At 55.0% G+C, this 13,565-nt stretch overlaps 6 protein-coding genes across 6 annotated transcripts in view; 2 read left to right on the top strand and 4 right to left on the bottom strand.

Moving 5' to 3' along the window:
- Positions 1 to 1,558, bottom strand: part of MONBRDRAFT_11415 (uncharacterized protein) — a gene marked incomplete at both ends in the record, with an annotated part of 9,604 nt that extends 8,046 nt beyond the window's left edge. Inside the window, 4 exons of the mRNA XM_001749149.1 lie at positions 361 to 450; positions 550 to 675; positions 830 to 984; positions 1,204 to 1,558. Coding sequence (XP_001749201.1) covers positions 361 to 450; positions 550 to 675; positions 830 to 984; positions 1,204 to 1,558 — 726 coding nt within the window. The remainder of the gene's footprint in view (positions 1 to 360; positions 451 to 549; positions 676 to 829; positions 985 to 1,203) is intronic.
- Positions 1,559 to 2,792: 1,234 nt separating this feature from the next.
- On the top strand, positions 2,793 to 5,112 carry MONBRDRAFT_28787 (uncharacterized protein; the record flags this gene model as incomplete). The annotated part of the gene is made up of 4 exons (XM_001749215.1): positions 2,793 to 2,904; positions 3,026 to 3,378; positions 3,488 to 4,474; positions 4,603 to 5,112. The coding sequence occupies 4 exons, from the start codon at positions 2,793 to 2,795 to the stop codon at positions 5,110 to 5,112; spliced, it is 1,962 nt and encodes a 653-aa protein (XP_001749267.1).
- Positions 5,113 to 5,430: 318 nt separating this feature from the next.
- MONBRDRAFT_38621 (uncharacterized protein) lies at positions 5,431 to 8,016 on the bottom strand (the record flags this gene model as incomplete). Its single annotated transcript, XM_001749148.1, has 9 exons — positions 5,431 to 5,672; positions 5,803 to 5,904; positions 5,980 to 6,043; positions 6,127 to 6,246; positions 6,366 to 6,847; positions 6,972 to 7,267; positions 7,393 to 7,457; positions 7,587 to 7,705; positions 7,851 to 8,016. 9 exons carry the CDS (start codon positions 8,014 to 8,016, stop codon positions 5,431 to 5,433), a joined length of 1,656 nt encoding a protein of 551 aa, XP_001749200.1.
- A 609-nt stretch (positions 8,017 to 8,625) lies between these two features.
- Positions 8,626 to 10,032, bottom strand: MONBRDRAFT_28785 (uncharacterized protein; the record flags this gene model as incomplete). The annotated part of the gene is made up of 1 exon (XM_001749147.1): positions 8,626 to 10,032. The coding sequence occupies one exon, from the start codon at positions 10,030 to 10,032 to the stop codon at positions 8,626 to 8,628; it is 1,407 nt and encodes a 468-aa protein (XP_001749199.1).
- An 802-nt stretch (positions 10,033 to 10,834) lies between these two features.
- MONBRDRAFT_11411 (uncharacterized protein) lies at positions 10,835 to 11,623 on the bottom strand (the record flags this gene model as incomplete). The annotated part of the gene is made up of 2 exons (XM_001749146.1): positions 10,835 to 10,995; positions 11,449 to 11,623. The coding sequence occupies 2 exons, from the start codon at positions 11,621 to 11,623 to the stop codon at positions 10,835 to 10,837; spliced, it is 336 nt and encodes a 111-aa protein (XP_001749198.1).
- Positions 11,624 to 12,860: 1,237 nt separating this feature from the next.
- Positions 12,861 to 13,565, top strand: part of MONBRDRAFT_34023 (uncharacterized protein) — a gene marked incomplete at its 5' end in the record, with an annotated part of 4,062 nt that continues 3,357 nt past the window's right edge. Inside the window, 3 exons of the mRNA XM_001749214.1 lie at positions 12,861 to 13,076; positions 13,223 to 13,297; positions 13,380 to 13,467. Of these exons, the coding sequence (XP_001749266.1) occupies positions 12,861 to 13,076; positions 13,223 to 13,297; positions 13,380 to 13,467 (379 nt within the window). The remainder of the gene's footprint in view (positions 13,077 to 13,222; positions 13,298 to 13,379; positions 13,468 to 13,565) is intronic.

Below are 13,565 nucleotides of genomic sequence, written 5' to 3'. Positions count from 1 at the left end.
ATGAGGTAGAAGAGGTAGAAGAGGTAGAAGAGGTGAATGAGGTGGAGGGCAAGATGAGTTGCTTTGGGCTACGCGCGAGCTGACACCCATTGCCCAGTGTCACTGGGGTTTCAATCAGTTTGAAACATCCTTGTATATCCTTCTTTGCCTATCACGCGACCACACGTTCATATTGAGCTGTGCTCTCAAGATGGCAGAGTTCAAGACATCTTCATGCCCTCTCATGCGCAAATCATGTCCTCTCATGCGCAAATCATGTCAAAAAGAATTTTGTTATGCTGAGAGGAAGGGGAGTGATGACTGTGCAGTTTGGTCAGAGTCAAAATCAAGACTGGGGTTGTACTCATACATGCAGCCTACCCGGGAATTTTTGACGAGAATGTCAAACTCGAACGTGCTTGCACCCTGAATGAGGATGTCTTCACCAACGTCGGCCCGGTAGTGGCACAGCTAAAGGGTGCAGGGCCAAAGTGCGGTTGGATGAATGGAGCAATCGAGGGCGTGGCCAAGTTGGGCAAACAGCCATGATTGAAGGGTCACCAATCACACCTTCTTGGGCTTAATAAGCTCGCAGTCGCGCAGTTCGGTTTTAATTTGAGCGGCCAGCAATCTGAGCTCAAATGGAGACATTGAAGCAGGCGGTCGACCTTCAGGGCAGACTGCCGCCAAAGGGACCTACCAAAAAGCACGAAGCGTCTGGTTGTGAGGAGATACGCTTTTCAATTGCTCCAGGCAGGGCACATCCGTCTTGTCGTAGTTTACCATCACACTTCTGTCAACGTTGTACAAGGTGAGAAGCGAGGCGTGTGCGATGAAGTGATGAGCACACCTTTTTTCGATACATATCGTAGTCATCATTGTCGCATGTCTTGAACTTGATACAGCGCTTGCCTCCAACGGGGTCCTCACACTCCCGGAGGCGGAGACAGCTGTTTCCGCGCGCATCGTAACAAGCAACAATTCGATCGCAACCGCAAAGCCCACCTGTAAAGCGCGCATGCATGAGCCTTCAGGGGCCAAGGGATGTGGCAAATTGATCAAAGCCCACGGTTTACCGATTTCAACAGGTTCAATTGCAATGCCGGTGGCAAAGCCTTTCTGAAGCATGAAGCCTCGGTTGGATGCGCGGATCTTGATGCCCAGTGGAGTATTCTATGAATATTATTACCCATCATCATTTCGGGTCCGAAAAAGGCGGCGTACATTGCTGTTTGATTTCTGTGCGCGTACATCGCTGCAGCTGTTCACGATTGTCATCAGGGAGAAAGCAGGTGCGACTGCCTACCTCAAGAAGAGCTGACTCAGTGGGCACAAAACCGCTGCTGAGAATAAGATCTGCTGATGGCAGCTCTGTGGCGATCGGAGCTGGCATCGCACTGGACAGCCATCCGAAGAAGAGGCCGAGGACCGCTAGCGTGCTGCGGCGCCTGGTTATGCGAGCCTTTGTTGGGCACTGTAAGCTGATCAGCCTGGTCTGACAGTCCAAGCGCGACATGACGGCGTCGTCAGTGCTGCTCGGGCGAAACTGGCTGTCTTGCCGACTTGTGTTCCGACTCATCCCGCGTGGGTGCAGGCCGGGGGCGGGGCGCCAAGCGCGAGCGATTCTGTAAGTCCCAGCTTGGTGGCTTTGGGTTTTGAACACTTTGGTGGGAGCAGTGGAGCATACACGCTCAAAGCAAACGACGATCAGCATGCATGTCCTCGATCCTCAGGTGTCAGTGGTCACTCATGACAACGTGTGAGTCACTTTTGATTCTTGTCGTCATATTATCCATTAATGCCGGCGTGCCCCCAATTCAATGTGTTCTTTCTTTGGAGACAAGGGCTTTTGGCGCGATTGAGGCTGAGTCAGTTTGTGTCCGCATCACACATGAGAAGGAGCTAGAGGGGATCCGATGCGACATTGGACACCCAGCGCGCATTGAATTAAGTTTGCACGCATGCAGGGTGCAAGCAAGCAAGTACGCCACATGATAAACGCTGACAAAATATGATGACAATCGTCTTTTTAGTATTTATTTATGCTGACATGCTGACTTTACGACATGCTGACTTTACGACATGGCCTGCATGACTTGATGGGCTCCAAGTTCTGAGTCCCCCTGCGTGGGGGCGTGTGTGTGTGATGGCGGGCCTCGTTGGTGAGGCCTTTCCTTGGCATCTTCTCGAAAGGGAAATTCTGTTGTGGAACATGGACATGGACATGCACTGCTTGATGATCTCCTCGACGCCTCGACGCCTCCGACTGGATGTATTATTGCCCATGACCTCACATCATCAAAGGCCGCACTGTCTATGTGCAAGAAATCGTGTTCGAATGCCATCGACTTTGATGCGACACGCAAATTTTGCTCGTCATCACAGGGGCCATTACGGTTACAATTCTTTTACGCTGGCCAGGCGCAAAGATGATGCGCCAACTCACATTACCTTGCACATGAAGTGATCGTCCCCCTGCTTGGCCGTTGGCAAGTCGAGCTTCCGAGAGCTCATGAGCCTGTGCCTGTGCCTGGCGGGCTCCAGGAACCGTCATCACGCAGTCTCCACGCGCCGCTCAAGCGCGATGGCCGCCACTGTTGACTTGCTTGCCCTGTACATGTACCCTGGGCTGAAGGGCTGGTGGCATTTTCTTTGCTACCAAACTGTGAATCAAGAACTCTGATTCAATCCCAGTCTAGTCGCATACAATCTTGAGTGCACCGAGAGCCTTGATCTTTGTTCGAAGCAGGCGCTTTTATTAAGTGAGCTCTGCCAACACCATCGTGCGTGTGTACTTGCAATCAACCGCCACCATGTTGAAGACCAACCTTCGGTTTCCACAAACGGCACTGTGTGCCCGCCAAGCGGCTCGCTCACTGCAACAGCAATCTGCAGCTCGTCCCCGGACGAGTGAGAATGACATGCGTAAGTCCGAACGGCAGTTTTTGAACCACTCTTTGCCGCACCGTTTCTCTTTGATGAGCTTCCAGCATCATTGCAGCCCGCGGCATGCGTTGCACTCAACCAACTCTTGTCATCTCGGTAGAATGGAACCCGGCCAACAAGGACGAGGCATACCAAGCAGCCCATACTCGCTTCAGCACTGACGGCAATCCCACTTTGCCGCATGACAAGATGTTCAAGGGCGAATGGCAAAAAGACCCTGCCTTCCGTGCATCCGAGGAATATGTCAACAAGCGCAAGACCAGCGCACAGGCCAGCTTTGATATGAACAAAAACTACACCCACGGTCAAACGGCCACGCAAGGGTTGGGCAAGGGCAGTGATCCGAACCCCAATCCGGTAACACAGAGCGCCAAGAACTTGGCACGCGACGTGAAGCAGTCAATGCAGCGCGTGACCTCCAAGGCCGAGCAAGCCATGCCCTCACCATCTGGCGTAGGTCATTCGCCCCCTCGCTTGTTCATGCATCTCTGGTACTCGACTTGCACGTTTCAACTCTCTTCCTTGCTGCGACTCATTGTTATTGGGCTCGTGCGTCGTACAGGGCGTGGAACAAAATTTGGACCAAGCCAAGCGGGAGGTCTCTGACCTCGGCCAAAAGGCTGCCCAACAGGGCCGCCGTGCGGTTGATCGTCTTGAGGACAAGGCCGAGGAGGCCGCTCAGGCCGCTCCCAACGCCGCCAGCATGTTGCACGACGCCAAGGAGCGTGGTGAACACATTGTCCATGAGGTTCAGGACAAGGCGGAGCATCTGGCTCACGAGGCCAAAGAAAAGGTTGAGCACATGTTGCCTGATACGGCGGAGGGTGACTCCTTGCTGAGCAAGGCCAAGTCACAGGTCAAGAACGCAGCCGAGGCCATCCAAAACGCTACGGCCCGTGTGCTGCACATGGATAGCTCAGATCGTGCCGCTGAGCAAGGCCGCCACGTTGCTGAGAAGGCCTCAGACAAGGTGGAGCAGATGACGGAGCGTGGTCGCCATGAAGCCAGCAAGCTCGGCAACCGCGTCGAGTCAGCCGCCAGCAACCAGAGTGACGCCAAGCGTCTCGCCGATGATGCCAAGGAAGAAGGTCGTCACGCGGCCAAGCAGGCAGCCAACAAGGCCAGCGAATGGGCCGAGGAAGGCCGTCACGCCATCAAGGACACGCTGCACGAGGCCGAGGCCAAGGGCGATGATGTCATGACCAAAGTTGAGGATGGACTAAGCTCCGCCAAGGAAACGATCAAAGACAAGGCTGGTGAGCTAAAGGACAAGGCGAGCGAGCTGTACGACGATGCCGCCGAAAAGGTGCAGGAGGGCAAGCACGAGGCCAAGGACAAGGCAGAGGACCTGGCAGAGGCTGCCAAGCAAAAGGGCAACCAGGCCAAGCATCAGGCCCAGGAAACCGCAGGCCGAGTCGAATCCGAGGCAGCCGAAACTGGTACGGCCTTGAAGAACAAGGCCAAACAGGCTGCCAATGCCATGGAGCGCAATTTTGAGGAGGCCAGCGACAAGGTGAACGATTCTTTTGGTGACAACGTCACAGATCAGGTGCGTACTTGTCTCTTGCTAGGTTGTGTTTGTTGCCATGGCGTCGGCGTCACGTTATCAGTGTTTGATCGTGTGTGATGCCTGCTGCCGCCTTACTTGATCTCATCATTGGGTGCTGCCCGTCCTAGGCGAGCAGGATCGTGGATCGCGCCGCGTATAAAGCGGCACGCTGGGGCTCCAAGACTTCATCCGGCCTCAAGCAGCAGCTCGAGGGGACCTTTGGTGATTTGAACATGGATCAACGAGGTGACTTTCGGCAGTCGGGTGAGGCTGGTCGGCCCCGGACACGCGGCATTCGCGAGGGTCGCGATGCTATGGAGACAGAATCAGCTTTGAAGTACCGATCTGGTCGAGTGCCACAAGGAACGGTGCAATTTGCGGGGCGTGACATGGCTGATCGACACGCGCTAATGCAGCGTGCCGAGCAGCAGTCGGCCGAGCGCGTGACGGTTGAAGATGCTTTTACCCCCAGCGGCAAGCCGCTCAACCCTCCCGAGTATGCAAAGTCTGCATCAGCCCCCAAGCAAGACAACGTTGAACATCGTCAACAGTATGGCGAAGATGGCTCTGCTACCGATGCATTGGAGCAAAATGTGCACCGTGATGTCGAGCGTGCAGGTACCACCTCCCGTGCTTAAGGAATGAATGTTACAACTTGTCGCCGTGTTTTGGCTTTGTGTGCCCCGTTCTGTGCTTGTGTATAGACCAGCCGCTTTTTCTTGTCGCACCGCACCTGTGAATGTGTGTCTTGTCTTGCGCGTGTGTATGTGTGCGTGTGTGTGGCTTGTGAAGCCTCCTCTTGATGCCCCGTCCCTAATCGAGAAATTTAAACGTTGGCCCCACATGATGACCATTCAGCGTCAAAAATTGGCAAAGCTACAACTAAATTCAAAGAGATAGGCTAGTGGGATTGGCATGATCCCTGAGCGCCACAGCGCCACACGCGTGTGGCTGTTTCAACTCGCGTGCAACTTGAGCGTGTTGGCCGTTCCTCGACGCTGGCGATATGCCATCCACAGTGCCAATCCTGCACCAATCAAGCAACCACCCGCAGTGCACAGCAGGCTGTAACGGAAGCATTCAGCACCAATACAGTGGATCACTTTGTCTCCACTCTTGGTGATGACGGTCAGGTGTGCATGGTTGGCATATGAATCTGCCAGTCTGCCCGCGATGGCTGTACCAAAAACTTCCGAGCCTGTGCGGGAGTCGCAAGAAAGATTGCGCCAGAAGCAAGGTCAATGCAGCAGCAGGCGATGGAGCGATTGGACGGGGTCTGCAGGGCGGGGTGCGCGGGGCGGGCACGGTCCGAATTAAGCGCATCATACCGGCGGCCGGAGCCAAGCCTTGTAGGCCAAAAGTGGCGCCAAACGTAGCCATGCCGAAAGCCTCAGAGACCAGAGCGGGCACCAGGCAGAAAAAGCTACCGTCTGGAATACGGGTTGGCGAGGTAAGCTGGTTGTTGAGAAGGGAGGAAATCTGAGTCGGAATGAACGAAAACTTACAGGCGATCCCGAGCAAGACAACTGCTCCGTACATGCCGTCGATGCTGGTAAACATAAAGTACACCTGGAGAGACCCGGCGCGTGCGCATAGACGTAAGTAATTACGGCTGCTTTGTTCCGGGTATCTCCAAGGCGAGCGCCACAGACCTGCACAGCTCCCATGAGAAGGCTACCCATGACTAGGAAGCCCAGGCGCGAGATACGGTGCGCAAAGGCGTCGGAGAGATAACCGCTCAGCAAGCGACCACACGTGTTGAAGACGCTAAACTGAGCAAAGGCCCGGTTTGGCACGGTATGAGCTGCCCAGTCAAGGGTATGGCACGGGAGTAATAATATCACGGGAAACAAGAGGTGTGGGTTATGCTTGCCCTCAGGGTGCTTCTTACCAGCGCGACTAGGGTGGAGGAATCCTTGCTGTGAGGCACATCACTGCTGGCAATCACTCTGCCGGCTTCGCTCGGGGGTAGACGGGAAATGACAATCTCCGGGAGGTTGTTGACGATGCAAATGCCAGCGCCCACACCAAAGAAGAGGACGAGGAAGATGAGCCAAAAGTCAAGAGAGGTGACGGCCTCGAGGAGGGTGTAGTGTGTCTTGGTCGGGGCGTTGGAAGTGGCGGTTACGTTGATGGACGGAGGTAGTTTGTGAGTATCAGCAGCATGGTGTTCGTGGTCGTCAGCGAGCCGCGTATATTGTGCTTGGCGGCCGAAGCGAAGCCAAGGCCCGCTGCCGACTGGGAGAAGGAGTAGGCTGAATACGAGGACAATCAAGCCCACGGCCAAAGGTCTGCTGTCATCGTGGCTGGAGAAGGCGGCGGAGATGGAGGATGCCGCGATGTATGTGGCAACGGCCAATGCTATGGCATAGGCTGTGGCCGTTGACCAGTGTTGCCGAGGTGGCAGACATGATGGCGTTGGTATGAGGGATTGGGATGCTCAAAGCCGCGTGGTTGGGTGCACCAACGGTTGACGACCAAACAAGATGGGCTGTACCTGCGGCGACCCGTCGGGCTTCGGCAGGCTTTTGAGTGACGGTTGTTTCGGTCAGAATTTGCTGGAAGAATGTGTATGCAAGGCCAAGGCCACCCGTGGTAACGGCCAGGAAGAAAAGGAAAGGGGCAATGTCGCCGCCGTTTGAGCCGTCGGACTCGGAAAAGAAGCCGGCGTGAAGGCGTGTGAAAATGCCCGAGCAGAGGCCGAAGCAACAGGCTAAAAGGCCCACGATCTTTCCTCGATTGCGGGCGGGAAAGTTTTGCACGCTCGTGTTGAGAGCCACGCAATACATCCATCTTTGGCACATGGTACAGGTGCAGTAGCGCCGTGAAGGAAAGCCAGGGGCGGTCTCCGAGCCATTCGGAGGAGCAAGAAAGAGAGAGATAAGGCACAGCAACGTCGACGCGTTTGGTCAACCTACCCTGAACCCTGTCCCATGATAAAGGCGTAAAAACCAACGGCAATCCAGGTGTGGATGATGCGCTCCTGCATGCGGAGGAACAGAGAGGGCGGTGAGCTGAATGCAGCGTGGGAACGGCAGGCGACGATGTGCGATGGCAGATTGATCGTGAGGCGGACGATTGGCTTGCGCCGAGCTCAGTTTGTCATTCAGACCTGGGCAGCTAGGAACATGAGGAAATAGCCGACAAAGGTGGTGACAGCACCGATCAGGCCGGTGCGCAAAGGACCGAAGCGATCATAGAAGATACCACCAATCACCGTCATCCAGGCACCTGTTCCGAGAAAAGCGAGACAAAGGAAGACAGGGTGTCCGTGTGAGTGGGGACAAATTGACAGGCCGCAAGCATCATCGTGCTGATCTGCGGTGGTGCACGTGGAGGGCGCGATCAGCAAGGGCCGCGCTTCCCCGGCACGTACCAAGGTTGAGCAAGGTGCCGATGCGAGCGCTCTCAGCGATTGAAAAGTTGAGCTGGCCTCGAAGGGCCGTGGCATAGTCCGGGTACAAGTAGATGGTGCCGGCAACGGTCATCATCAACATACCGGTGGCCATGATGAGCCACCGGTTGACCTGCGTCTTCACCATCCCTGCCAGCACAACCGCTCCAGTGCCGCAAACGTATGTGACCTCGAAGGAATCGACTCTGATCCCAGCCAACACCCCCCCTCCCCGAAGACCTGAGAAGGCACACGACGGTTTTATTTTTATCGCGTGTGTGTGTGTGTGTGTGTGTGTGTGTGTGTGTGTGTGTGTGTGTGTGCTCTCTCCCTCTTGTTCCCTGTTGTTACATGTGGTAGTTTGTTCTTTCCCTCTCTCTCTGTGTCCTTTGTGTCTTTGTTGTTGATGCCTTTCTCTTTCTCTTTTTCCCTCTAACCAATTCATCTCTCTACCTGTGGTAGTTGTGCTGTTCCTTTCTTGATTTCTCCAATTCTACCTGTGTTTCTCTTTTCGCCAAATTCTTTACTACATGTGGTACTTGTGTGGCAATCATCTCTCTGTGTGTCTCTTGTGATCGTTGTTGATTTTCGTCTCTCTCTCTCTCTGTCTCTCGAGGAAGGGAAATGAATTAAAGTCAAATGAATTAAAGTCGGGTCACTGCTGGAGCGGCATTTGAAAGGCATTCAGCAAGCAGGCTTCCTAAGTCGCAGCCGCCTGCTTCCAGAACGGTGCAGACAACCGTGCAGTGAACGCGCGTCAAGGGCACAGACGATAGAGGCACACATTTTTGCCTTCAAAGTCAAGTTGGCAGCGCTGAATGGAGGGGTGTTTCTGCTGCAGGAAGTCGAGGAGTTGCGAGTAGGAGCGCACGGGGGTGCCGTTGGCGAGGCGACGTTTGGGAAATTCCTTGGCATAGGTGCAGCAGGGCGTGAGTGCAAACGGTTTATTCAAGGCCAAGGCTAGATCAATGAGGTCCCCTGCTGCTTGGTCGGGATGCATGCCCACAATCAGGGCACATTCATGCACCAGTTGGGAAGCAACCGCCCGGTCCCACACCTCCGTGGCACATGGCAGCGGTGCCTCTGTTGCAGGCATAGCCGTGGCCTCTTGACTGACATCTGTTGCAGCCACTGTCTTGTCCACATCAGCATCAGCTACCGATGGTGGGAAAGGGTCCCGTTCTGCCGCTTGGGCAGCCAGAGCGGGGCTCAACGGGCGAGCATCTGGGGTACACGCGGAAGAGGTTGCTTCAGCAGTGTCAGAGGGTCCGTGCAGGCCACGTCGATCCCAAACTAGAGTTTGGGCTGCGGTGCGGGCCGTATCCCAAGCCTCGGGGCTGGATAGAGCCTCAATCTGATCGCAGCGATCTGCACACAGGCGCAGCAAGATGCGAAGGTGACGCAGAGGCGCACGCTGGGCCTCGCATTCGGCCGGGGTTGGAAAGCGATTGTAGCTTGCAAAAAGAGGGTTTTGGTGGTAGTAGTTGTGACGCAGGCGCAAGACCACTTGCTGAAGACGCAGTTGTCTCGGTTCGATGCACGTGACGGGGACACCGTTCAGAGCCGAGAGTTCGTAGGCCAGGTCACCCTTGCCCGAGGCCACGTCCAGTACGCCGGTGCCCGAGCGCAGACTTTCAAGGCCAAAGGTGTCTACTAGAAAGCGCCGAAAGGCAGCCGCTCGAAACGCGTTGCGCACCTTGTTGCGCCGGCCCGGTCCCCGGTTCTGAACGGCCACGCGCAGTTCGCCATGCCGGTCAGGGCGAGCCCGGCGCGCGCGGTCTTGTGCTTCGGCCAGCAACTGGGCCCGGCGATGCTGGCCCTCGGGCTCGGGGTGAAGGAAAAAGCAGTCGGTCCCGTAGCGACAAGTGCCCGTGCGCAGCCAATGCTTGCACTGCGGCTTGACAAGTGGGCCGTCCACCTCACGCTGCGCGCAAGCCAGATGTTTCCAGATGCGGCGGCCGTTGGGCCCGGGCGCGGTACACGGCCAAAGCAAATCACCGGGCTGTACCGGGGTCTCACAGCTGGCACAACTTCCCTGACGCAGCGCCCGCATCCCTTCATACGCCTGCGCTGATCGTGCTGTCGCTGTCCCTCCCTGACCCCCGGCGTTGGCCTCATGGTCGCCGCCATCCGTGTTGGGCTGACCTCCCATGTCGCTCAACATGGTGCCAGAATGTCAGATATAACTTAAAAGGATGACAATGTGATTGATCTGACAATAAAGGCTGACATTGTTACGCCTGCTGCGTCGCTCAGAGCGGGCTGGGGGGGCGGGGGTGCGGAGACCTCCGAGGTGGGGAGGGATCGTGTATAGTGGACCTCAGCACGGTATGTCCTTGAAGGCAGAGCGAGGCATGGCATGGTTTGTTTAGGTCTGATTGTGTCCGACCGGGGTGACCCTGTACTTTTTCTACATCCGAAACTACTTGTTCTGCTCTTGTCTCCCTTCTTCAACTTTGGGCCAACCTTCCCATTGGTGTGGTGTGTTTGTGTTTGCTCTGTTTCTCGTGACTCGCTGTCCATCTCTCTCTCGGTCAGCCTGACTGGGGGTGGGCATCGGCGATTTTCAAACGGTGGCTCTCGGACGCAAGCACGCCGTGCTCGAGTAGGGGAAGCAAGGAAGGATTCTTGATCGGCTGTAACAATCGACCATCAACTTTATGTTTCAAACCCAAAAGGTTACGTATGTTGTGGCATCTCTGAAATGCATGCACCCGCAGGTCGCTGTAATCCTTGCAGCAGCCCTATCGATCGTGTGATGATGGGATCGGTCAGTGCTTTCAGATCCCAATGGGACAGCCTGGGTTTTGGACATGCATACAGTAAGAAAGCAGGCCATCATTCTTGCCAAGGCGTCAGGCAGGATCGTCGACGTCAGTGGCGCGCCCACCATGTCATTGGCTGGCTCCTCCCTAAGCAGCGAACGCGACAATGCGCCATTGGCAAGGCCAAACGGACGAACCGCGTCACAAGTTGCAGAAGCAGAAAGCAGAGGCACCTATGCCATTGTCAGACAGAAATACCTTCTTCTTCTTCTGCTTCTTCTGCTTCTTCTGCTTCTTCTTCCGGAGCCGAATGAAGAAAGAAGAGTAGTGAGTGACCGTTAACGACAATGGTCTGGGAACAGCTGCCGGGAACGAGAAGAGAGGATCTGGGGTTGCATAACCAAGAGCAGGGCATGGTGTTGTCCAAGGGCAGTGCGTTCAGCGTGTCAAAAAAGACAACTTCATACCCTCTTCAGCGAGCGAGCGCTGCCTCGAATCCCAAGCAAGATCTGTTGTCACTCACGAGATGTGCGAAGACACAACACGAGCAGACAGGTTGTAACATGTCAAAGAAGTTGTTATGGGCATTGCTGGCCCCTTGCACCGCCTCTGTCCAACAACCTCGCTCGGCTTCTGTGTATGTGTGTATGTGCGTGTGTGTGTGTGTGTGTTGTGTCTCTTTTCTCTCTGTTTTTTTTTTGTTTCGTTTGTTTTGTTCTCAATGCAATGAGCTCCATTTTCGCGTCTCGTACGCGCCCTCTCTCTCTCTCTCTCTTTCTCTCTCTCTTCAAATTATTTTTTTCTTTCGATCGCACCTTCCTTGCGAACAGTGCGGGCTGTGTTCTCTCTTCCCTCTTTGCACCTTCCGCTTTCCTTCCGCTTGTGTCGGGAGCCCTCGCTTGGGTCTCTTGTTTGAGCGGGTTCGGTGTCGCGATCAATCCCTCTTTTGATCTTGGGCGCGACCTCCTTACTGCTCTCACGCATCATCATCGGTCGCCGCTGTCTCCTCGGCGACACCTTTGCATAACTGCTTGAATTGGTGCCTTCTTCCCTCTTCACCAGGGTTGCAGCGTCACCCGTTGCTGAACCAACTTTTGCGAAACGCGACTTGCATTTCGCAGCTTTGTTTGTGCTTTTTCAACCTTGGACACGCAGTTGTTGCGAGGCCTGCATCACGGATAACACCGGCCCGCCCCACGCTCCTGCGTCGACCGAGCCCGGTCGCGTAGTGCCTCACACGCATCAGCATGCAGCTGCGGATATGACCGCACCGCCGCCCGCCCATGCCCGCCATGTATGTTGATTGATTGACACCGCAGACGTGTTCCAACTTTGTGTGTGTGTGTGCGTGTGTGTGTGTGTGTGTGTGAGCGCGTCATCGGCGTCATCGCTTTCTTGTTCTTTCTGCATGTGTTTCTCTCCCTCTCTCCCTCTCTCCCTTACCTCTGTCTCTGTCTCTCTCCTTTTTGCTCTGTTTGTTTGGCTGCCTTTTCATCAAGCCTTGTGCTTGTTTTGATTGACAACATCGCATCATCAGCTTCTCTCTCTCTCTCTCTCTCTCATATTATTTTGTCGCGAGCCGTTGTTGGGCAAGATGCTATTTTTGGCGGTTCTGTGCGTTTTGTTTCGTGGTTACGTAGTCTTCATTTCTAGCAAGTTGTGCATTTCCAATTTGGTTGGACCACCTCCTCTCCTTTGCTTGGTACTGCTTGCTCGTTGGTTGCTCGTCAACGATTCGATTCAACTTTGTCAGAAATCTTTTTCTTCCTTGGTTTTCACGTTTTGTGCTGATGAATGTTGGCTTCTGTGTGTTGGCGCTTGGCCCAAGGCCCAAGGCCCAATGGGTGAAAGTGTTTCGTGGCAGTTTTTGTTGACGTGTTCTTTTGCTTTCGTTGCTCTCAGCGCCTGCTGGCATGAGCCAAATGTGAGCTGGATGTGTCTGACCCTTGCTTCTTGACCCTCGGTGCTGCGCCGACAAACCCTGTTTTGTTGTCGTCCTTCTTGGCCTGTCTAGAAACAGCACCACTTCATACACACACTGTTTTTTACATGTTAAAAAAAATATCATCTCGAACAGTCTCTCACCTCGTCGGTTTTTGCTTGACGTGCCGTGTTGTCGCCTGGCCCATGCCCTGGTTGGCTCGTCTTTCATCAATCTTAATAGGCGGATGTGGTAGTCTCGCCTTCAGCTGGTTCTGCGCACCACAGTGGGGCTGACCAGCCCAACATGGAGACTCGCTCGGCCGAGGAGGACGCGCGTGTGCGCGTCATTGGCGACTACCAATACCGCCTCAAGGATTGCCTCGGTCACGGTAGCTTTGCCGAGGTTTATCGCGGCCAGCGCAACGATGGCCTTCCCGTCGCCATCAAGCGCATCGTGCGTGGTAAACTCAAGAAGAAAAAAGCCCAAAGGCTCCTCGAGCAGGAAATTCAAATTCTTCAGGTGCGCGCGTGCTCGACCTCGTCGGTCCCAGTCACCTTTTCGTCGCTCAAGCCGCGACACAACTCAGCCTTCCTCTGTTCGCTTTTCATTTCGTCTTTTCAAACTCACGCCTGGTGTGCACGGGGCTCGCTTTTTCTCCTGGCCAGGCGATGGACCATCCCAACATCATGATGCTCTATGAACGCATCGATACACGTGACGACATTTGCCTCGTCACTGAGGTACGGCGGCCTGCGATGCGTGATACGAGGCTTGCTCCCACCAAAGGCTCATTGCACCCTCTGCCTGGCTCCTGGTCGGCAGTTCTGCGAGGGCGGTGACTTGTCCGAGTACATTGAGAAGCACGCCCCTCTCGAAGAAAATCTCGTCGCCGATTTTACTCAACAGCTCAGTCAGTCGATTTAGTCACTTGCCCCCCAAAAAATCTTTCCTTTTCATCTTTTCCCCCCCGGTCATCTGCACCATCCAAACTCACCCCCCCCCCCCCCC

Source organism: Monosiga brevicollis, genomic scaffold (genome assembly GCF_000002865.3).
Source record: "Monosiga brevicollis MX1 MONBRscaffold_28 genomic scaffold, whole genome shotgun sequence".
Classification (NCBI taxonomy): domain Eukaryota; class Choanoflagellata; order Craspedida; family Salpingoecidae; genus Monosiga; species Monosiga brevicollis.
Note: the sequence above shows the minus strand (reverse complement) of the source record. Positions and strands in the feature narration are given on the sequence as shown.